Here is a 21462-nt window from a genome sequence, read left to right as displayed (position 1 = left end):
GGCTCTTTTTTATTATTGAACAATGTAATTGGTGTTATTTGCTCTGTGACTCAAACTGAAAGTAAACTGATGGAAACCGCTTCATTCGTTCAGGCGATTGTTTTTAAAACCTGATTTATTTGAACTGGTTTTTGCCTGTCTGCATTTTCAGCTCAGGGTTTTAATGACTAATCTTCACTGTCCCTCTCTTTCTTTCTCATTTCTGCTACTTTCTGCACCACACCCAGCTGCACTGAACTAGAGACTGAGAGACAGAGAACGAGAGAGAGAGACAGAGAGAGAGAGACCGAGAGAGAGAGACGGAGGGAGAAAGAGGAAGAGAAGGGTTGTGTCTTTCCGGCCTAGATTAACCTCAGAGAACAGCCACAGCACAGGGAAGGGAACAACCCGTAACTTGCAAAGAAATGTGATGGTTCTTAATAACGAGTCAGCATATTTAAACCTCTGCTGAAGAGAAGCTGCAGATGTGATTTTCGGGAGCTCCTGAAGCTCCAGACCTGTACCTGAATCCATCAGCCATCATATCTGATCCTCGCTTAAAATAAATAAATTTCACTCAGGTGCTGCAGTGACACAGGATGGACCTTCTGTTCATTACCGTGGTCTTCTCGCTGGCTCTCGGACCAGATGTCACGCTCCTGAAGGCACAGGAGGTAAACACACAGATGAGCGTGCCGCAGAGTGAACAGAGCACGGTCTACTCACTGCAGTCAGAAACGAGCCCAGTTGTACACCTTCTCAAAACTAAGGAGCACAAGGAGCCCACCACCGAAACGCTAACAACTGAGGGTGAAAAAGTGGAGAGACCATCAGAAGAACATACGATGAGCACAATGACCACTCAGGAGCTTCTAATCTCGGCAGAGCCTCTGATCACTGCACAATCTACAGCCGTTCTTGTACACAAAACCATGAAGACAAATGACCTCTCAACTGCAGCGGATCCTCCAGGACCTACCACTAACCCCTGGCAGGGGACGAGCACGATGAACATCATCATCACTGAGTCTCCTCAGACACCATCACCATCTCTAAGCATTCTTCTTCGAATGTCCATGAGTACAACTGAAAGTACTGTTGAGGAGGCGGAGACAGCTGACACCTCACCAACAACCACACCACCCATCACCACACCCCACACCACCACGCCGCCCACCACCACACCGCCCACCACCACGCCCACTACCACCACACCCCAGACCAACAAGGAGTTGACTCTTAGCACCACGCACAACACGGTGATGACTACCCATTCTGAGGGGGCTACAAAAGGAGTTTCCTGGCTGATCATCGCTGTCATAGCGCTGGTCATCTTCTGCATATTGACCACTCTGTGTGTCATGGCCATCGTTGTCAAGCGCAGGAGGCAAAGTGGCCAGCAGGACTTCAGGATCGTGAACGGACAGAGGTCCAAGAAGAAGAAAGGCACAGAGGACGATGTCTGGGCGGGGCCAGTGAAATTAGGAGGCGGAGATTGCGAGGGTCAGGAGGAAATTGACGCACAGGGAGAGCAGAAGAAGACAGACGGAGTGGAGCTGGCGGGGCTCAGCACGTTCTCCACTCTGGAGGAGAATGGAGGCGTGGGGCGGCCGGGGTCACCTGAGGTGGAGAAGTGGGAGGAGAAAGAACCTCTGCTGTTCATCGACGAAGAAGGGAAGGAGAAAAAAAAAGAGGTGGGAAAGAGCGAGGATGCAGACGCTAAAGCAGCAGCGGGAAAGACAGACGCGAAAGAGGCGGAGCCTAACGGAGGAGAAACTTTCTGTCTCACCACCGCTGTGTGATCTGCTGAGTTTAACACATTCCAGCTCACACTCACGGAGAGATCAGAATAATCAGAGTGATGATATTAATATATAATTATATATATATATATATATAATTAATAAATAATATCATCTAGAATGATGTAATAATGTAATTATTAGCTTATGATATCATAATAAGAGACATTTTAATTTCTTCTTCTTCAAAACTTGAAAAAAATGTAACTGTAGTGACTTTATTTAGGACTGAACTGGGCAAGGAGACCCCAAGTGGAAGTGGGTTCTGCTTCACACACACACACACACACACACACACACACACACACACACACACGTCTCAAGTCTTATAATTTTTTTATTTTATATTGTTTCTGAATTTATATTTGAAGTCTTCAGAGTCATTTTTATAGATTTTGTTATTTGGTGGATGTGACAGATTATTTCTTATTCATTTTTTATATATACATTTATTATTCTGTAAAATTACATCCTAGCAGCTATAAACAGTTATAAACCTTATAAACAGCGTTTTCCTCGCCAGCCTGTCTATTTTCTCCCTTATAATCAAAGAAAAAAACAGCTTGCTGTTACTAAAAACCACAAAGAAGTAAATTCCTCAGAGTTACAACTTTACATCTGCATGTTAAAAGAGACGGCTGTACCTCCGTGTTGTTAGCGTGTTAGCGTGTACCACACACCACTTATAAAGTAGGTTATTACCACTCATAAACACAGCCTTATTAGTGGTTAGGCTAAGCTATATATGCCTCTGTGTGTGAACTCTGTTAATGTTTCAACACCTAGAAACCTACAGTCCATAAAATGGATACAGGAGTAAGAACTCAGGGGTCAGAACTCAGGGGTCAGAACTCAGGGGTCAGAACTCAGGAGTCAGAACTCAGGGGTCAGAACTCAGGGGTCAGAACTCAGGGTTTAGAATTTAGGAGTCAGATCTCAGGAGCCAGAACTCAGGAGTCAGTACTCAGGAGTCAGAACTCAGGGTTCAGAACTCAGGGGTCAGATCTCAGGGGTCAGATCTCAGGGGTCAGATCTCAAGATTTCTTTGAAACACCTGTGAAACTGTCAATCATTCCAGATTCCTGCTAATTGGCTCGTCTCTTTTTTATTATAGAGATTAAGCTCCTCTTTTGGTGCCAAACTGCACAACAGCACACTTCCACGCTAACTCACACAACTTCTACACACAATGTATAAAAGTCTGATACTGTCTGATACTCAGGAGCACAAAGCCCCGTGGAGGAGCTGCTCATCCTGTCCGAGTCTCAGGTGGTGTTTTAGGGTTTAATGGTGCTATGTTCCACCCTATGAAGTGAGCTAAACATTAAATAAATAAATACGTTTCATTAAGCATTTAATTGTGAAAACACACAAAAACACACAAAAACAAACAAAAAGCAGATTATAAAAAGAATATAAACTTTTTACATTGTTCCCCTTAACTAATCAGCAATCAGCACTGTTTATAACTCCGCCCACAATTCCATTCAGCACTCTGAGTGGGTGTAATGACCACTGATCACCACCAGATCGAGCTGTGATACACACACACACACACACACACACACACACACACACACACACACACGCTTGGTTCCTCTGTCTAGCATTAACAGTTTCAATATCTGTTCATCATCTCTCCTTTCATTTCTGCTTCTTGCGTGCTTGTACATGTGTGCATATGTGTGTGTGTGTGTGTATATGTGTGTGTGTGTGTGTGTGTGTATGTGTGTGTGTGTGTGTGTGTGTATGTGTGTGTGTGTGTGTGCAATAAAAACGTTTACAACCAGAGAAGACTGCAAACGGTCCCATGTATGACAGCTGGGGACAAACACAATCCATCACAACTGTTTAAACAAAACCACAGGACTGAGAGAGAGAGAGAGAGAGAGAAAGAGAGAGAGAGAGAGGAAGAAAGAGAGAGAGAGAGAGAGAGAGAGAGAAAGAGAGAGAGAGAAAGAAAGAGAGAGAGAGAGAGAGAAAGAGAGAGAGAGAAAGAAAGAGAGAGAGAGAGAAAGAGAGAGAGAGAAAGAAAGAGAGAGAGAAAGAAAGAAAGAGAGAGAGAGAGAGAAAGAGAGAGAGAGAAAGAAAGAGAGAGAGAGAGAGAGAGAGAGAGAGAGAGGAGGAGGAGGAGAACAGGAGGAGGGTCTTCGAATAGACTGGATTCTCCTGGGACAAAAAGGAAAAAGAGGAGAGGAGAAAGAGCTAAAGAGAGAGAGAAAGAAAGAGGGGAGGGCCTTTAGCTACATCTGGAACTTATTGGGAACATAGAGAGAGAGAGAGAGAGAGAGAGGGAGAGGGAGAGGGAGAGGGAGAGGGAGACAGAGAGAATAGGTGCGAGGAGAATGAAAGCTTCAGAAAGTGGAGTTTGGAATAAACCCTGGACGTCTGCTCTGGTCATGGAAAACTTTACATCTCGTTTTTAAAACCGAGGGAAAGGCTCTGTCTGATTTGGAATTTTAAAAAGGAGGAAAACAAGTTTAGGAAAAGAATTCAGGAGGAAACGAAGAGCATCAGAACCCCAGCACTGAATAAACTCATCCTCTCATCGGCTGTTATTTGGACCAGACAGCGGTGACGTCCGGCACTGAATCCACCCTGAAACTATCACAATTTTGGGATTCTTTTTCCTAAAGAATTCCTGGCAGCTTTCCAAGTTTTTCTTCCCAAATTCCCGTCTGCGTTCCTCCTCCTCCTCCTCTTCTTCCTCTTCCTCAGCAGGTAAATTAAAACTCACTTCTCTGCCCCATGTCATTATGGAGGTGTAATAAATAACTTCCAGGTGCAGAGGCCTGATCTACGATTCCACACTTTGTTCTCGATCTTAGAATGGACGAGTGCAAAAGTTTGTGCACCCTTTACTCCAGAGCCCTTTAATGTGAGTTTTACAGATGTTCCTCTGTTCTGCTCATAAGCTGCAGTAACGATAAGCAGCTGCGTGATACATCTGGAATTTGCTGAATTTCTCCTGCATGTGTTTATTTTGTTCCTCTTTTGCCCGATTCTTTGCTTGGCCTTAAGTAAGTAAGTAAAGTCTTACTTAAGTAAGACTTTCTGCATGTTGATGTTGACTCATTAGACACCATAATGAAGTACAGTATATGCAGTATCTTCTCTGCTGGAAGTGTAAACATCTGTACACGGCATGTTGATAAATCTCTTTTGGAGAGCTAAAATTGTTGCCCAACTTTATTTTCATTCACAAACAGGACAAAGAGGGTACAAACATTTGCACTGAAGTGTATGTATAAACGTTATCACCATCCACTCACGTCCAAGTTTTCTTTTCTACATGAGATCAGGGTCATTTCCTTAGGAAACATCTGTAACCACATCATGAAGTTCTGTGTGTGTATGTGTGTGTCCATGTGTGTTACACTAAGTGATGTCATACCTTAAGTATTGATCATACCTACATGTTGTTTTTCCTCAAACCAGCAACATGATACAAGGAGCAACTGCCTCTGCTGGTCCTGCTCTGAATTCCAGGAAATGATGATATTTATCTAGGAGAAAAAGGAAACACTCTGTGTGTGTGTGTGTGTGTGTGTGTGTGTGTGTGTGTGTTCATGGTTCTGCTGTACAGCGATGTTTCAGGTTTTAGTTCAAGTCGTAGGTGAGACTCAGATCTGCTCTGTCTGAGTTTTAAACACTATCAGCGCCACACACTTGGGTGGTTACTTCCAGTCAGGAAAAAGGCACTTCCTGTCCATGGAGGAGGTCATGAAATACGACTGGAGTCAAAACGAAGGCTGACATTCACACACACACACACACACACACACACACACACACACACACACACACACACACACACAGTATAAGATGAGTTTAGCTAAAACAAAGAAAAAATGCACAACATATGCAATAAAGTAAATATTCATCATTTTGACATTCACTCCTAACTCTGTCACTGATGGAGCACACTGAATTGTTCTGAAATGTTTCTCAGTCGTCCTCAGACCCATAAATGTGTTGTATTTTAAACTCTTTTGGAGTTACAGAGTTCTATACAGAAGAAGCACTTTAATTATCTTAAAGCTTTTCCTCATCAGAACCAAACAACAACAAAGAAACAAAAACCATCAAAGCAACATCAGATCCACACACAGAAAGGAGGACTGAGTGAGGATTGAAGAGTGAGGAGTGAGAAGTGGGGAGTGAAGAGTGAGAAGTGGGGAGTGAAGAGTGAGAAGTGGGGAGTGACGAGTGAGGAGTGAAGAGTGGGGAATGAAGAGTGGGGAGTGACGAGTGAGGATTGAGAAGTGGGGAGTGAAGAGTGGGGAGTGAAGAGTGAGGAGTAGGGAGTGAAGAGTGGGGAGTGGGGAGTGAGGAGTGAAGAGTGGGGAGTGAATAGTGGGGAGTGAAGAGTGAAGAGTGGGGAGTGAAGAGTGAGGAGTGAAGAGTGAGGAGTAGGGAGTGAAGAGTGAGGAGTGGGGAGTGAGGAGTGAAGAGTGGGAGTGAAGAGTGAGGGGGGAGTGAAGAGAGTGAGAAGTGGGAGTGAAGAGTGAAGAGTGGGGAGTGAAGAGTGAGGAGTGAAGAGTGAAGAGTGGGGAGTGAAAGAGTGAGGAGTGAAGAGTGAGAGGGGAGTGAGGAGTGAAGAGTGGGGAGTGAATAGTGGGGAGTGAAGAGTGAAGAGTGGGGAGTGAAGAGTGAGGAGTGAAGAGTGAGGAGTAGGGAGTGAAGAGTGAGGAGTGGGGAGTGAGGAGTGAAGAGTGGGGAGTGAAGAGTGGGGAGTGACGAGTGAGGATTGAGAAGTGGGGAGTGAAGAGTGGGGAGTGAAGAGTGAGGAGTGAAGAGTGAGGAGTAGGGAGTGAAGAGTGAGGAGTGGGGAGTGAGGAGTGAAGAGTGGGGAGTGAAGAGTGAAGAGTGGGGAGTGAAGAGTGAGGAGTGAAGAGTGAGGAGTAGGGAGTGAGGAGTGGGGAGTGAATAGTGGGGAGTGAAGAGTGAAGAGTGGGGAGTGAAGAGTGAGGAGTGAAGAGTGAGGAGTAGGGAGTGAAGAGTGAGGAGTGGGGAGTGGGGAGTGAATAGTGAGAGTGAAGAGTGAGAGTGAGAGTGAGGAGTGAAGAGTGAGGAGTAGGGAGTGAAGAGTGGGGAGTGGGGAGTGGGGAGTGAGGAGTGAAGAGTGGGGAGTGAAGAGTGAGGAGTGAAGAGTGAGGAGTAGGGAGTGAAGAGTGGGGAGTGGGGAGTGAAGAGTGGGGAGTGAAGAGTGAGGAGTGGGGAGTGAATAGTGGGGAGTGAAGAGTGAGGAGTAGGGAGTGAAGAGTGAGGAGTAGGGAGTGAAGAGTGGGGAGTGAAGAGTGAGGAGTGAAGAGTGAGGAGTAGGGAGTGAAGAGTGAAGAGTGAGGAGTGAAGAGTGGGGAGTGAATAGTGGGGAGTGAAGAGTGAAGAGTGTGGAGTGAAGAGTGAGGAGTGAAGAGTGAGGAGTAGGGAGTGAAGAGTGAGGAGTGGGGAGTGAAGAGTGGGGAGTGAAGAGTGGGGAGTGACGAGTGAGGAGTGAAGAGTGAGGAGTAGGGAGTGAAGAGTGGGGAGTGAAGAGTGAGGAGTGAAGAGTGAGGAGTAGGGAGTGAAGAGTGAAGAGTGAGGAGTGAAGAGTGGGGAGTGAATAGTGGGGAGTGAAGAGTGAAGAGTGTGGAGTGAAGAGTGAGGAGTGAAGAGTGAGGAGTAGGGAGTGAAGAGTGGGGAGTGGGGGAGTGAAGAGTGAGGAGTGAAGAGTGAGGAGTAGGGAGTGAAGAGTGGGGAGTGGGGGAGTGAAGAGTGAAGAGTGAGGAGTGGGGAGTGAGGAGTGGGGGAGTGAGGAGTGGGGGAGTGAAGAGTGAGGAGTGTGGAGTGAAGAGTGAGGAGTGTGGAGTGAAGAGTGAGGGAGTGAAGAGTGAGTAGGGAGTGAAAGAGTGGGGAGTGGGGAGTGAAGAGTGAGGAGTGGGGAGTGAAGAGTGAGGAGTGGGGAGTGAAGAGTGAGGAGTGGGGAGTGAAGAGTGAGGAGTGGGGAGTGAAGAGTGAGGAGTGGGGGAGTGAAGAGTGAGGAGTGTGGAGTGAAGAGTGGGGAGGGGGGAGAGAAGAGTGAGGAGTGAGGAGTGAAGAGTGAGGTGAGTGAAGAGTGAGGAGTGTGGAGTGAAGAGTGAGGAGTGTGGAGTGAAGAGTGAGGAGTGGGGAGTGAAGAGTGAGGAGTGAGGAGTGAAGAGTGAGGAGTGAAGGGTGAGGAATGAGGAGTGAAGAGTGTGGAGTGAAGAGTGTGGAGTGAAGAGTGGGGAGTGAAGAGTGAAGAGTGGGGAGTGAAGAGTGAGGAGTGAAGAGTGAGGAGTAGGGAGTGAGGAGTGGGGAGTGAATAGTGGGGAGTGAAGAGTGAAGAGTGGGGAGTGAAGAGTGAGGAGTGAAGAGTGAGGAGTAGGGAGTGAAGAGTGGGGAGTGAAGAGTGAGGAGTGAAGAGTGAGGAGTAGGGAGTGAAGAGTGAGAGTGAGTGAAGAGTGTGGGAGTGAAAGAGTGAAGAGTGGGAGTGAAGAGTGAGGAGTGAAGAGTGAAGAGTGGGGAGTGAAGAGTGAGAGAGTGAGGAGTGAAGAGTGGGGAGTGAAGAGTGAGAGTGAGTGAAGAGTGAGAGTGAAGAGTGAAAGAGTGAAAGAGTGTGGAGTGAAGAGTGAGAGTGAAGAGTGAGGAGTAGGGAGTGAAGAGTGGGGAGTGAAGAGTGAAGAGTGGGGAGTGAAGAGTGAAGAGTGAGGAGTGAAGAGTGGGGAGTAGGGAGTGGGGAGTGAAGAGTGAAGAGTGAAGGAGTGGGGAGTGAAAGAGTGAGAGTGGGGAGTGAAGAGTGAGGAGTGAGGGGAGTGAAGAGAGTGAGGTGAAGAGTGAGGAGTGAAGAGTGAGTGAGTGAAGAGTGAGAGTGGGGAGTGAAGAGTGAGGAGTGGGAGTGAAGAGTGAGGGAGTGGGAGTGAAGAGTGAGGAGTGAAGGAGTGAGGAGTGAGAGGAGTGAAAGAGTGAGGAGTGTGGAGTGAAGAGTGAGGAGTGGGGAGTGAAGAGTGAGGAGTGGGGGTGAAGAGTGAGAGTGAGGAGTGAAGAGTGAGGAGTGAAGGGTGAGAGTGAAGAGTGAGGGAGTGTGGAGTGAAGAGTGGGAGTGAGGGTGAAGAGTGAAGAGTGGGAGTGAAGAGTGAGGAGTGGGGAGTGAAGAGTGAGGAGTGAAGAGTGAAGAGTGAGGTGGGGAGTGAAGAGTGAGGAGTGGGAGTGAAGAGTGAAGAGTGAGAGTGGGGAGTGAAGAGTGAGGAGTGAAGAGTGAGGAGTGGGGGAGTGAAGAGTGTGGAGTGAGGAGTGGGGAGTGAAGAGTGAGGAGTGGGGGAGTGAAGAGTGTGGAGTGAAGAGTGAGGAGTGGGGAGTGAAGAGTGTGGAGTGAAGAGTGAGGAGTGGGGGAGTGAAGAGTGTGGAGTGAGGAGTGGGGAGTGAAGAGTGAGGAGTGGGGGAGTGAAGAGTGTGGAGTGAAGAGTGAGGAGTGGGGGAGTGAAGAGTGTGGAGTGAAGAGTGAGGAGTGGGGAGTGGGGAGTGAGGAGTGAGGAATGAGGAGTGAGGAATGAGGAGTGAGGAGTGAAGAGTGAGGAGTGTGGAGTGAAGAGTGAGGAGTGGGGGAGTGAAGAGTGAGGAGTGTGGAGTGAAGAGTGAGGAGTGGGGGAGTGAAGAGTGAGGAGTGTGGAGTGAAGAGTGAGGAGTGTGGAGTGAAGAGTGAGGAGTGGGGAGTGTGGAGTGAAGAGTGAGGAGTGGGGAGTGAAGAGTGAGGGGTGGGGGAGTGAAGAGTGAGGAGTGGGGAGTGAAGAGTGAGGAGTGGGGAGTGAAGAGTGAGGAGTGGGGAGTGTGGAGTGAAGAGTGAGGAGTGGGGAGTGAAGAGTGAAGAGTGGGGAGTGAAGAGTGAGGAGTGGGGAGTGAGGAGTGGGGAGTGAGGAGTGAGGAATGAGGAGTGAAGAGTGTGGAGTGAAGAGTGAGGAGTGGGGGAGTGAAGAGTGTGGAGTGAAGAGTGAAGAGTGAGGAGTGGGGAGTGAAGAGTGAAGAGTGAGGAGTGGGGGAGTGAAGAGTGTGAAGTGAAGAGTGAGGAGTGAAGAGTGAGGAGTGGGGAGTGAGGAGTGAAGAGTGAGGAATGAGGAGTGAGGAATGAGGAGTGAGGAGTGAAGAGTGAGGAGTGTGGAGTGAAGAGTGAGGAGTGGGGGAGTGAAGAGTGAGGAGTGGGGGAGTGAAGAGTGAGGAGTGTGGAGTGAAGAGTGAGGAGTGGGGGAGTGAAGAGTGAGGAGTGTGGAGTGAAGAGTGAGGAGTGGGGAGTGAAGAGTGAGGAGTGGGGAGTGTGGAGTGAAGAGTGAGGAGTGGGGAGTGAAGAGTGAGGAGTGTGGAGTGAAGAGTGAGGAGTGGGGGAGTGAAGAGTGAGGAGTGGGGAGTGAAGAGTGAGGAGTGGGGAGTGAAGAGTGAGGAGTGGGGAGTGAAGAGTGAGGGGTGGGGAGTGTGGAGTGAAGAGTGGGGAGTGAAGAGTGAGGAGTGTGGAGTGAAGAGTGAGGAGTGGGGAGTGAAGAGTGAGGAGTGGGGGAGTGAAGAGTGAGGAGTGGGGAGTGAAGAGTGAGGAGTGGGGAGTGAAGAGTGAGGAGTGGGGGAGTGAAGAGTGAGGAGTGGGGGAGTGAAGAGTGAGGAGTGTGGAGTGAAGAGTGAGGAGTGTGGAGTGAAGAGTGAGGAGTGTGGAGTGAAGAGTGAGGAGTGGGGGAGTGAAGAGTGAGGAGTGTGGAGTGAAGAGTGAGGAGTGTGGAGTGAAGAGTGAGGAGTGGGGGAGTGAAGAGTGAGGAGTGTGGAGTGAAGAGTGAGGAGTGGGGAGTGAAGAGTGAGGAGTGGGGAGTGAAGAGTGAGGAGTGGGGAGTGAAGAGTGAGGAGTGGGGGAGTGAAGAGTGAGGAGTGTGGAGTGAAGAGTGAGGAGTGGGGAGTGAAGAGTGAGGAGTGGGGTGAGAAGAGTGAGGAGTGGGGAGGGAAGAGTGAGGAGTGGGGAGTGAAGAGTGAGGAGGGGGGGAGTGAGTGAAGAGTGAGGGAGGGAAGAGTGAGGAGTGGGGGAGTGAAGAGTGAGGAGTGGGGAGTGAAGAGTGAGGAGTGGGGAGTGAAGAGTGAGGAGTGGGGGAGTGAAGAGTGAGGAGTGTGGAGTGAAGAGTGAGGAGTGGGGAGTGAAGAGTGAGGAGTGAGGAGTGAAGAGTGAGGAGTGAAGGGTGAGGGGGGGGGGAGTGAAGAGTGGGGGGTGGGGAGGGAAGAGTGAGGAGTGTGGAGTGAAGAGTGAGGAGTGGGGAGTGAAGAGTGAGGAGTGGGGGAGTGAAGAGTGAGGAGTGTGGAGTGAAGAGTGAGGAGTGTGGAGTGAAGAGTGAGGAGTGGGGAGTGAAGAGTGAGGAGTGGGGGAGTGAAGAGTGAGGAGTGGGGGAGTGAAGAGTGAGGAGTGGGGAGTGAAGAGTGAGGAGTGGGGGAGTGAAGAGTGAGGAGTGTGGAGTGAAGAGTGAGGAGTGGGGAGTGAACAGGTTTCTGAGTAGCTGAAATAATGAGAGAATAGAAGAAGGTGTGGAGGAGTGCAGGAGCTGAAGGGTGATGAGTACAGGCTCTGCTACTCATAGACAAGTGTGGAGCTTCTCAACCTGCTGCCATGGCAACACACACACACACACAGGAGAAGAGGACGAAGAATGGACAGATGGATGGATGGACAGATGGATGGATGGACAGATGGATGGATGTAGTGTGTGATGGTGTGTGTTGGTGGTGTTCTCAGTGTGACAGTGTCTGGTGTCTCCTGCAGCATGGCCGTGTCACGAGGCTGCCTCTGCTGCGTCAAATACCTCATGTTCATCTTCAACCTTATCTTCTGGGTGAGTTCAGCGAATGGAAGTGAGACGGAGTAGGACTCCGCTTCAGCACCTCACTCTTTAACACTCTTTAACACCAAACTCTCACTCTTTTATAAATGTTAAATTTATTTAATTCATACACAGTTTAACATCAAGCCTCTTCATACTACTGCATACCCACTATTATTATTATTATTATTATTATTGTTGTTGTTGTTGTTGTTGTTGTTGTTGTTATTATTATTATTATTATTATTATTATTATTATTATAAATGTTGCTCTTATACAGGAAAAAACAAAGCTGCCATTAGAGTCTCAACCTTTTCCCTATTTGTATTATTTACATAAAAATTAGACACAACATGTCACATATACTTTCACAGTTCAGAATGTTAGAAATAAATTAAAACAACATCAACAACAACAACAACAACAACAACAACAACAATAATAATAATAATAATAATAGTAATAATGACTTTATCCTCACCTGTGCTTGTCTGGTGAATAGCTGGGTGGGTGTGGCCTATTTGGCGTAGGGGTGTGGCTTTCTTTCCGCCAGGCTGAGATCTCGTACCTCCCGCTGTCCTTCCCGTCACTCTCAGTCGCCAACCTGTTGCTGGTCGCCGGGGGCGTTACCATGGTGACGGGGTTCCTGGGCTGTCTGGGGGCTCTGAAGGAGCAGCGGTGTCTGCTGATGACGGTGAGATGCTCTGACGCAGATTGATGACATCACAGCAACTACAGCTAATGTGAGGTTCTCATCAGGTGCTCTAAGGGTTCACAGTTCTTCTGTTCTCTTCCCAGTTTTTCGTCATCCTCCTGCTTTTGTTCCTGACTGAAGCGGCGCTCGTCCTCATGATGGGTCTCTTCCACAAAGAGGTGAGAACCTGCAGAACCTCACACACAGCTGGGTTCTTCAAACTGTTCTACTCAAAACCCTGCCACAGAGAGATCAATCTGTCAATCAAGGGTCTGGTCAAAGCCCAGAGAGAGAGAGAGACAGAGAGAGAGAGAGAGAGAGAGAGAGGCAGAGAAAGAGAGAGAGAGAGAGAGAGAGAGAGAGGCAGAGAGAGAGAGAGAGAGAGAGAGAGAGAGAGGCAGAGAGAGAGAGAGATGGAAAAAACAAACAAGCAAACACAAACAAACATCAAATAAGAAAATAAACAAACAAATTAGTATGTTAGTAAATAAACTGAATAGATAGATAGATAGATAGATAGATAGATAGATAGATAGATAGATAGATAGATAGATAGATAGATAGATAGATAGATAGATAGATTGATTGATTGATTGATTGATTGATTCTCTGTTTTTCTGTGGTATCCAGTTGGACCAGAAGGCGAAGGAGGATCTGATTGAGGGAATGAGGGATTACGATGTGAACCCTGGTCTGAAGAAGTCCTGGGACAGTATGCAGAGAATCGTGAGAGGATTTGACTTTTCTCTTCGTCCATCTTCAGGATGAAACTGTTACATTTTAAATCTGTTAATTTTTGTATTTTTGTATTTTGGTGTCTTGTGCAGTTTAAATGCTGTGGCGTGAGCAACCACACCGACTGGTACAACCGGACGGCAGAAGGACCGCACCCTGAGTCCTGCTGCAGAGACCACACCCCCCCATGTCACCGCTGGGAAGAGGTCAGCGGTCACAGTTAAAATGCAGAGGTCATCCGGGGTCAACTCCACTCTGGCGTTCACAATCTGTGCCATGTGGGGAGATGTAAAAGATTCAGTGAGAGCTAGATTTAAACACGATTAGCATTTTAGGCCTGGAACTTCTAGAATTCTACAAAATTATCCAGAGAAATTCCTTTATTATTAGCATCACTTTTGATTCTGGCTAATGATAAAAAAATTATTTTAAAAGATTAACATCAGCAGCAGCAGTAGTGTGGTGAACTCACTCGTCTTGTCTCTGTGTCTCAGCCGTGTTATGAGAAGGCCAAGGCGTGGGTTCTGGAAAACATCTCCTGGGTTCTGGGTTTCGGTGTGTGTCTTGGCATCGTGCAGGTAACCCACCACCTCTGAGAGGGTCTGCGCTTCATTGCCACCTTTGCTATAAATCAGTTTGTGAAATTTCTAGATGTTCCACAGTCAACAATAAGTGACATTACTGAAAAGGGGAAACATTTAAGAACAGCAGCAACTCAGCCATGAAGCAGAAGACATGTAAAGTCAGAGCAGTGGCCGAGTGCTGAGGTGGAACAGGTTTGAGTTTCCAGGTCCGAGCCTCACATCACCATGTAGAATGCCTAGCGTGAGATGGAGTGGTGTACAATACGCTGTATCTGCACTCTGCAGCAGTGATAACGTGTTCTATTGAGTCGAATCTCTGTTCTCTGTCTGCTGGGCGAGTCTGGGTTTGGTGGACACCAAGGGAACGTTTAAAACAACGTTAGAGGAGGGATAAAGATATAGGGCTGTTTTTTCAGGATTTGAGCAAGGCGCCTTATTTCCAGGGAAGGGAAACCATGCTTCAGCATGCCAAGACATTTTGGACAAAGCTTCCAACTTTGAGGAAGGCCCTGTTCTTTTCCAGCAAGCTCCATTAGGACGCGCTTGGATGAGTTTGGTGTGTAAGAATTTGACTGGCCTGCACAGAACCCTGACCTCCTCCACATCTGGAGCGGAGACTTCTCGTGCAAACAACAATGCCTGACCTAACAAATGCTCTAATGGTTGAAAAGGCAAACATTTCCACAGAAACACTCCTAAATCTTGTGGAAACTGAACTGTTCAGAAGAATGGAAGCTCATTCCACATTAATGTCTGTTTTTTTTTTTAATGCGATGCCATTAAAGTCCCTGTTAGTGTAAGGCTTAGGTGTCCCAATACTTTTGTCTGTATAACCTATAAACCAGGAGGACGTGAGTTTTTGGAGTCACGAGTCTTTAACTTTCGAGTCACCATGTACTCTTTATCAAAGTTAAGGCCAAAGTAATCGCTAATTTTGTACATTTGCGTGAAGCAAATGTAATGCAGACTTTTTAAAGCAGGTGTTCATCACTTTCTAGATCATCATTATAACTAATGTCTAACAGAGCAATTTTAGAGATTTTAGAGTGAAGTGTGTAAAAGTATAAGAAGGTAATATTTCAGTGTAGTATGTCAGATGAGGTGTAAGCATGTCTGTCTGTCTTACTTCACTCTGTTCTGGTCTTGGGATTTGCTCTTAACACCGAACAGAATCATAAATCAACACTTCAGCATCTGATATTCTAGAACCGGGTTCAGAACCTTCATCACCACCTTTCATCATGACTGATAGCGATTTCCCGAAACTGATTCCACTTTTCCTGATAAACACATGAAATCCATCAGTGTGTGTGATTTGTGGTTTGTAGATGGACTCACATCGCCTTCCTTTTCCTCCCTCAGATCCTGGCTCTGGCCTTCTCCATGCTGATGTACTGCCAAATCCTGCGGGTGGAAAAATACATGGACTGATCCTGCGCTTTAATAAGAGAATTCCGCTCTCTCTGGACACCAAATTCAACGAAACCCTGATTTACTGTGTCTTTAATTTCATCGATGTCCAGTGTTTTTTTCAGCTGGACTTTTCTACCTGTGTGTAAAGTTAAATAAAGTCTATTTCCATGCAGGTGAAGAGGTTTACTCGAATACTGCACACTTTAGTTATTAATAAACTGCATGTACTGATCACATGTAGAACTTTAAATATATCGAGAGTGATGTTGAAGTGGAGGTTGAAAATTGTCAGTGTTGTGAATGATGTTTTACTGTCTAATAAAGTGTTATCAAATATTAACAACTGGTTTACTCATTAGAATAGATAGATAAGTAGATAGATAGAAAGAGAGAGAGAGAGAGAGAGAGAGAGAGAGATGAATCAAGAAGCAAACAAATAATAATAATAATGATATAGATGTGAGCAGCAATTATCAGGGTCCAAGCACTTTAAGAAAACTAAATGCATGCATAAAAAAGATATATAATGTATATAATGTATTATTTATTGAGTGTGTAAGCACTTAAAATGGAGGTGGTACTAGACAATGACACTTACCGAGTTTTGTATCATTTCTCCTGGAAGGTTTGCAATAATAACATCATACAATACGTGATCTTCAGGAAATAATACAATGTTTTAATGTAAAAGATCTCTGTGGTAGTCGAGAGCGTCATTGTGAGTTTGAGCTTCTCTGTTTTTCACCTACTGCAGCCTGCTTTGTGTTGGCAGTTCATGCATGAACTGCATGTTTCTCAGTGAGGTTCATTTTCCCAGTGTCCTATGTGATGCATAGACTTTTCACTTTGACAGATATTTCTGGGCTCAGTCCATTCAAGAAGCTGTTTCTCATGCTGTCACATTCCCCTCATTAATGTCATCTGGAGGAGAAAGCGGTGGTGTGAGCAGACTTTCCTGTGAAGGCAGATTTGAGTAGAGTCGAGGTCTCGCTATTGAGTCAGGACCTGGAGCTGGTGCTAGTGGGCCATACACCAGTGGTGGCTGTGGATGTGGTCCAGCCGCCTCCGGACATGGCTGAGGAGGTGGTCCATCCAGGTCAGGATCATCTGAAAAAGACTTGAGACAATGGAGATTTTGTGAGCTACATTCTACATTCACTTTCTGCTTCTGATTTCCACATATAATCAGCCCTCCAGTTTACAGTTACTCTGTTTTTTCTCCTTACTTTCACTGTTCTTCTCTACTTACTCCAAACTACTTTTAAATGCACCTAGCTGTCTGTCCTTGGGGAAAACCACACCAAGTCAGCCATCACTGTGACACAGACTACAAAAAATTCTTATTTTCTTTGCGGCCTCAACATTTCTTCTCCATCTCTGACTCTCGTTCTCGAAGTACCATGCCCTTTTTCGGGTCAAGGCTGTAATATATTTTTGTAGGAGGCCGATTTAGGAAAAAAGAAAGCCAAACCCACGCTTGGCTTATTCACTATTCACAAAGTCACTTAGCACATCTATTACACTACTCCCCTTTAAGATTTTAACCTTTTTCCCTCCAATGAACATCTAAGCAAAAAACTCCTTTTTCATTTCCCTTTTCAAGTTTATCAAAAATATATAAGGTAACAACATTATAAAACTTTACAACAGCTGTTCCTTTAAACATAAACATTAGCACAGAACACATATAATAATGTAACTTATAAATCCAGGCTTTTTTGTAGCAGTACAGATTCTCTGAGGGTATCTATGAACAATTTCCTCAGAGGGTATTCCACTCGCTGGATCTGATGCTATCAAGTTCTCTGTGATTCCAGGGGTCAGTGGTTTGCATTGAACGGTCATAGACCCAAGGAAGGTTCCATGGTCCACCATCATCATCCGTGGCCCCTGAAAGTGGGGTCTCTAACCCACCATGCAAGGTAGATCCTTCTGTAGCATTTCCTGGCAACATATGGTCCACATGCACCATGCACGTTCTCTGACCTTCCTGTACGAGATAACTTACCGGACCCTTTCGCTCGCGTTCAACCATTTCTCCTGCCCCCCCCTGAAGTTTCAGACCCACACAGGTTCCTCCTCCTCGAAGGATCTTAGCCCTTTTGTTTCTCAATCATGCTGTTTCTTTTGTTCCAGCTGCTGTTCTTGAACAGACTAAGCCAGATCAGGCTTCAACAGTGAAGAAAGTGTTCGGATTTGATGCTTAAGGAACAACTCTGCTGGCATTTTTCCTCATGTATGTTTTATTCCATTTCCCTTTAGGAAATCGGTAAACTCAGAAGACACAAGCTGCAGTCCGTTATCGGAGACCACTTCCTCCGGTAACTCATAAGCTGCAAACAATCCTCGGAGTGCATCAATGGTGAGTGCTGAGGTGACTGATGACATTGGCACCACCTCTAACCATGTCAATCACTACTAGAAAAAACTGCTTGTCTTTTTTAGCAAAATCAATGAGGATTCTCTGCCATGGCTGCTCCGGCCATCTCCACGAGTGAAGGGGTGCCCCGGCAGGTGACTTTTGAACTACCAGACAGTAGTTACAGCTGCACACTCTCTCTTCAATGCAGCCATCTAATCCTGGCCACCACAGATAGCTACGAGTGAGAGCCTTCATGTGGCAGATTTCAGAATGCTCATGGTTTAGCTCTTCCAGTAGTCTTGTTTGGTTTTTGGATGAAATTATAACATGCATTCCTCACAACACACAGTCTTGATCCTCTGACAATTCATGTCTGCGCGTGAAGTATGGTTTCAGACTCTTCTCTGACACATAGTTGGGCCAGCCATTTACAGTATAATTCCACACTTTTCATAGTGTCGGATCTTTCCGTGTTGATTTGGCTATGTCCTTTGCAGATACAAGTAGCTCATCCACCTGGGAAAAATAGAACACACTTCCTTCTTCGCCAGTACCATCTTTACCCACAATAGGCAGTCTGGACATCGCATCAGCATTCATATGGTCAGCTGATTTGTGATACTTGCTGTCAAAATTATAGGCCATCAACACTAACACCCATCACTGCATTCGAAGAGCTGCTAAAGTTGGTATTGCTGCTTCTGGTCCGAGAATCACCAACAGAGGCTTGTGGTCAGTTATGAGAGTGAACCTATGTCCTTAAATATATTTATGAGACTTTTTAACTCCATGGATGATAGACAATGCTTCATGTTCTATTTGAGCATACTTTTTCTCAGCCTCAGTCAGTGTGCAAGATGCAAATGCTATGGGATGCTCTTCTCCATTTTCCATAATGTGTGAGATCACAGCGCCTACGCCATAAGGTAAGGCATCACAGATTTCAGAGGTTGGTTGCCATCATAGTGCACAAGCACTGTGCTACTGAGCAGCAGTTGTTTCGCCTCCTCAAAAGCCACATCACAAGCAGCAATCCAGTTCCACGGTTGCTTTTGTTTAAGCAAATTATGTAAAGGCTGAAACCGCCTGGAAAGATTTGGTAAGAATTGACCATAATAATTTAGGAGGCCCAAGAAAGACTGTAGCTCAGTGACATTGTTTGGTTTTGGGGAATTAACAATTGCTGCTACCTTTTTGTCAGTGGGGTGCAACCCTTCTTTGTCAATACGGTGCCCCAGATACTCAACGCTGTGTTGCATGAACTGACATACTTCTCCAATCTCCAGTCTCCTGATATGCTCCTCTTTTGAGCTGGTAGTGGCAAGCATGTCATCCAGGAAACATGTGACATGATCTAGCCCTTGCAGGATTTGATCCATGACAGCCGGGAAAATAGAAGGCGCACTAGCCACTCTATAGCTCAGACGATGGTACTTGTACAGGCTCCGGTGAGTATTAATGGTGAGGTATTTTTCTGAGTGTCGGTCCAGTTTTAACTGCTGATAAGAATGCGCCAAGTCCAGTTTGCTAAACAGTGTTCCACCCGCCAGCTTAGCAAACAAATCCTCTGTGTTGGGTAGCGGATATGTTTCATCTTCCAAATTCTGGTTATGGTGACTCTATAAACACCACAGATGCTGATGGACTTATCACTTTTAGGCACGACTACAATTGGCGCTGCCCAGTCACTTCTGTCGATCTTGGATATTATGCCTGTTTTTTCCAGTCTATCCAGTTCTCTTTCCACTGCTTCTTGTAAAGCATAAGGCACAGGCCTAGCTTTCTGAAAAATCGGCCTTGCAACAGAACAAACTCGGATAGTTGCTTTAAAGTCTTTAATTGCACTCAGTTTGTCAGAAAATACCTCTGTGTGTGGTCTCAACACTGATTTTAAAAATGGTTTTAAATGGCAATGACCAATGGCAGTGTTACATTTTGTTTTTCATACTGCACCGGCACATCTATGGATCCCAGCAATGGAATTTTCTCACCTGAATATGTAACTAGCTTCATGCTTGTTTTGCTTAATGGTAAGTGTGACAGAAACTCTTTATATGACAGTTCTGACATAAGCGACACTGCTGCCCCTGTGTCCAGCTGCATGCCCATGCACTTCCCATGCAATTTCACATTCACTAAAATTCCCTTCTTTCCGTTTGAGGTTGTATATATTGTATGTACACCAAATAATTCTGATTCATCCTCTTTTCTTCCATTACAACTTTCTGCTTCCACATACTGTGTCTGTCTGGCGTTTTTTTTTAATTCTACAGGCTCTTGCAATGTGTCCGATTTTGTTACACACATGACACTTCTCATTCTTGAACCTGCAGTCTCTAGCAAAATCTTTCCCAGCACATCTGTAACATTTATTGCTTTCTTCTTCTCTCTGTTTTCTCTCTTGATATTTTTCTCTTTCAGAAAAATCTTTCCTTGTAAACTTCCCTTTCTCTCTTCTTTGAAAAAGTTTTGCTTCATTCACAGCATTCACTGATTGTAGATCCTTTGTCTTACCCGCAATTTATAGTGTATTTCTCGAGGCCAACTCCATGGACTCTGAAATCAGTCCACTCACAAATCTGTCTCCGAGTGCATCATTTAAATTCTGTCCAAATTCATAGTTCACTGACAGTTGTCTCAAAGCCACAACGTAATCTGCCACGGATTCATCCTCCTTTGGGTTTCGCTTCTGAAACCTAAACCGCTCCATGATCACGAACAGCTGTGGTCTGTAATGTGCTAGCAATGCTGCTTTCAGCTCATTGTATGAAATTTCACTTGGCTTCGCAGGTGTGACTACATTCTTTAACAATCCATATGTTTCTGCCCCGATAACAGAGAGAAACACGTTAACCTTTTTCTCATTTGCATTGTTGCAACTAACAGTCTCTAAAAGTTCTTTTTACTAACCAATCACGCTCACAATTAACTCAGAAAAAGGGGGCGTGGCATAACAACCAAAGTCACTTAGCACATCTATTACAAAGGCAGTGTTTGCCTTTCTGCTGCTGATGTGGAAGCCAATTCTGAACACATTATTACAAATATTCTCTCTTTCACTTTCACAAGTTAAAAAACCCAGAAACAGTGATATATGTGATGGGGTTGAGTTTTTAAGATGATGATATTAAGATGAGATAATGGTCTGAAAATGGTCTGAGCTTCAGACTGTGGAAGTGTGACTATATTTTCTGTATTTAATCTGAATGTTAGAATAAGATCCAGTGTGACCTCTATTATGAGTGGGTTCTATTACCTTCGGATTAACACCTACTGAATCCACGATGGACACAACTGCTGTTCTCAGAGGATCTTCTGACTTATCAAAATTAATATAAAACTCTCATACTATTAATACTTTATCTAAGAAACAACTAGGCTTAAAATGAAATCTGCAAATTCACAGAGAATTTCAGAATATTCAAGATTCAAGATTTTTATTTGTCACATACACAGTTATATACAATATACAGCTAACTGTAAAATGGAAATCTTTCACTCTCCTAGACTGTGCATATAAATAAATAAACTTTACTTAGTAACTAAGTTTAAAAAGTAAAGAATAGAAATAAGAAAGAAAGAAAGAAAGAGAGATAATAGAATGTGATGTGTAGTAGGATGTAGATGAGGGTCTGTAAGCTCTGAGCATCTGTAGATTCAATTCAATTTTCAATTCAATTTATTTTGTATAGCGCCTTTTACAATGAACATTCTCAAAGCAGCTTTACAAAAGAAGAAAAACAGAGAAAGGGGAGGGGGAAAATGAAAATAAAAAATAAAAATAACTAAATAACTAGAAATAAGAGTAAATCATTAAATTTAATAATTAAACTATTTTATCCCTAATGAGAAGCCTGTGGCGATGGTGGCAAGGAAAAACTCCCTGGGATGGAAAGGAAGAAACCTTGAGAGGAACCAGGCTCAGAAGGGAACCCATCCTCATCTGGGTGACACTAAACAGTAAATAATGTAACTGATTAATGTCCTTTCTACAACAGAAATCAATGACCCATGAGGAACTATTAGGTCAGTGTAGTTTCTGAGGTCATTATAGAC

The 21462-nt window shown here is 45.2% G+C and overlaps 1 protein-coding gene across 4 annotated transcripts in view; it reads left to right on the top strand.

Moving 5' to 3' along the window:
- The window catches only part of LOC131367820 (tetraspanin-4-like), a 23287-nt gene extending 7904 nt beyond the window's left edge, over positions 1–15383 (top strand). Inside the window, exons 1-8 of one of the 4 annotated variants that reach the window (XM_058413370.1) lie at positions 4059–4502; positions 11560–11629; positions 12121–12312; positions 12417–12491; positions 12943–13038; positions 13140–13253; positions 13542–13625; positions 14994–15380. In XM_058413370.1, the coding sequence (XP_058269353.1) occupies positions 11561–11629; positions 12121–12312; positions 12417–12491; positions 12943–13038; positions 13140–13253; positions 13542–13625; positions 14994–15062 (699 nt within the window). In that variant the 5' untranslated portion in view covers positions 4059–4502; position 11560 and the 3' untranslated portion in view covers positions 15063–15380. Of the gene's footprint in view, positions 1–227; positions 3135–4056; positions 4503–11559; positions 11630–12120; positions 12313–12416; positions 12492–12942; positions 13039–13139; positions 13254–13541; positions 13626–14993 lie in introns of those variants that run through there. The other 3 variants (XM_058413379.1, XM_058413388.1, XM_058413360.1) reach the window with 3 other exon arrangements.
- Positions 15384–21462: the final 6079 nt, after the last annotated feature.

Source organism: Hemibagrus wyckioides, linkage group LG02 (genome assembly GCF_019097595.1).
Source record: "Hemibagrus wyckioides isolate EC202008001 linkage group LG02, SWU_Hwy_1.0, whole genome shotgun sequence".
NCBI classification, from domain to species: Eukaryota; Metazoa; Chordata; class Actinopteri; order Siluriformes; family Bagridae; genus Hemibagrus; species Hemibagrus wyckioides.
This window is presented reverse-complemented; position numbering and strand designations above follow the sequence as displayed.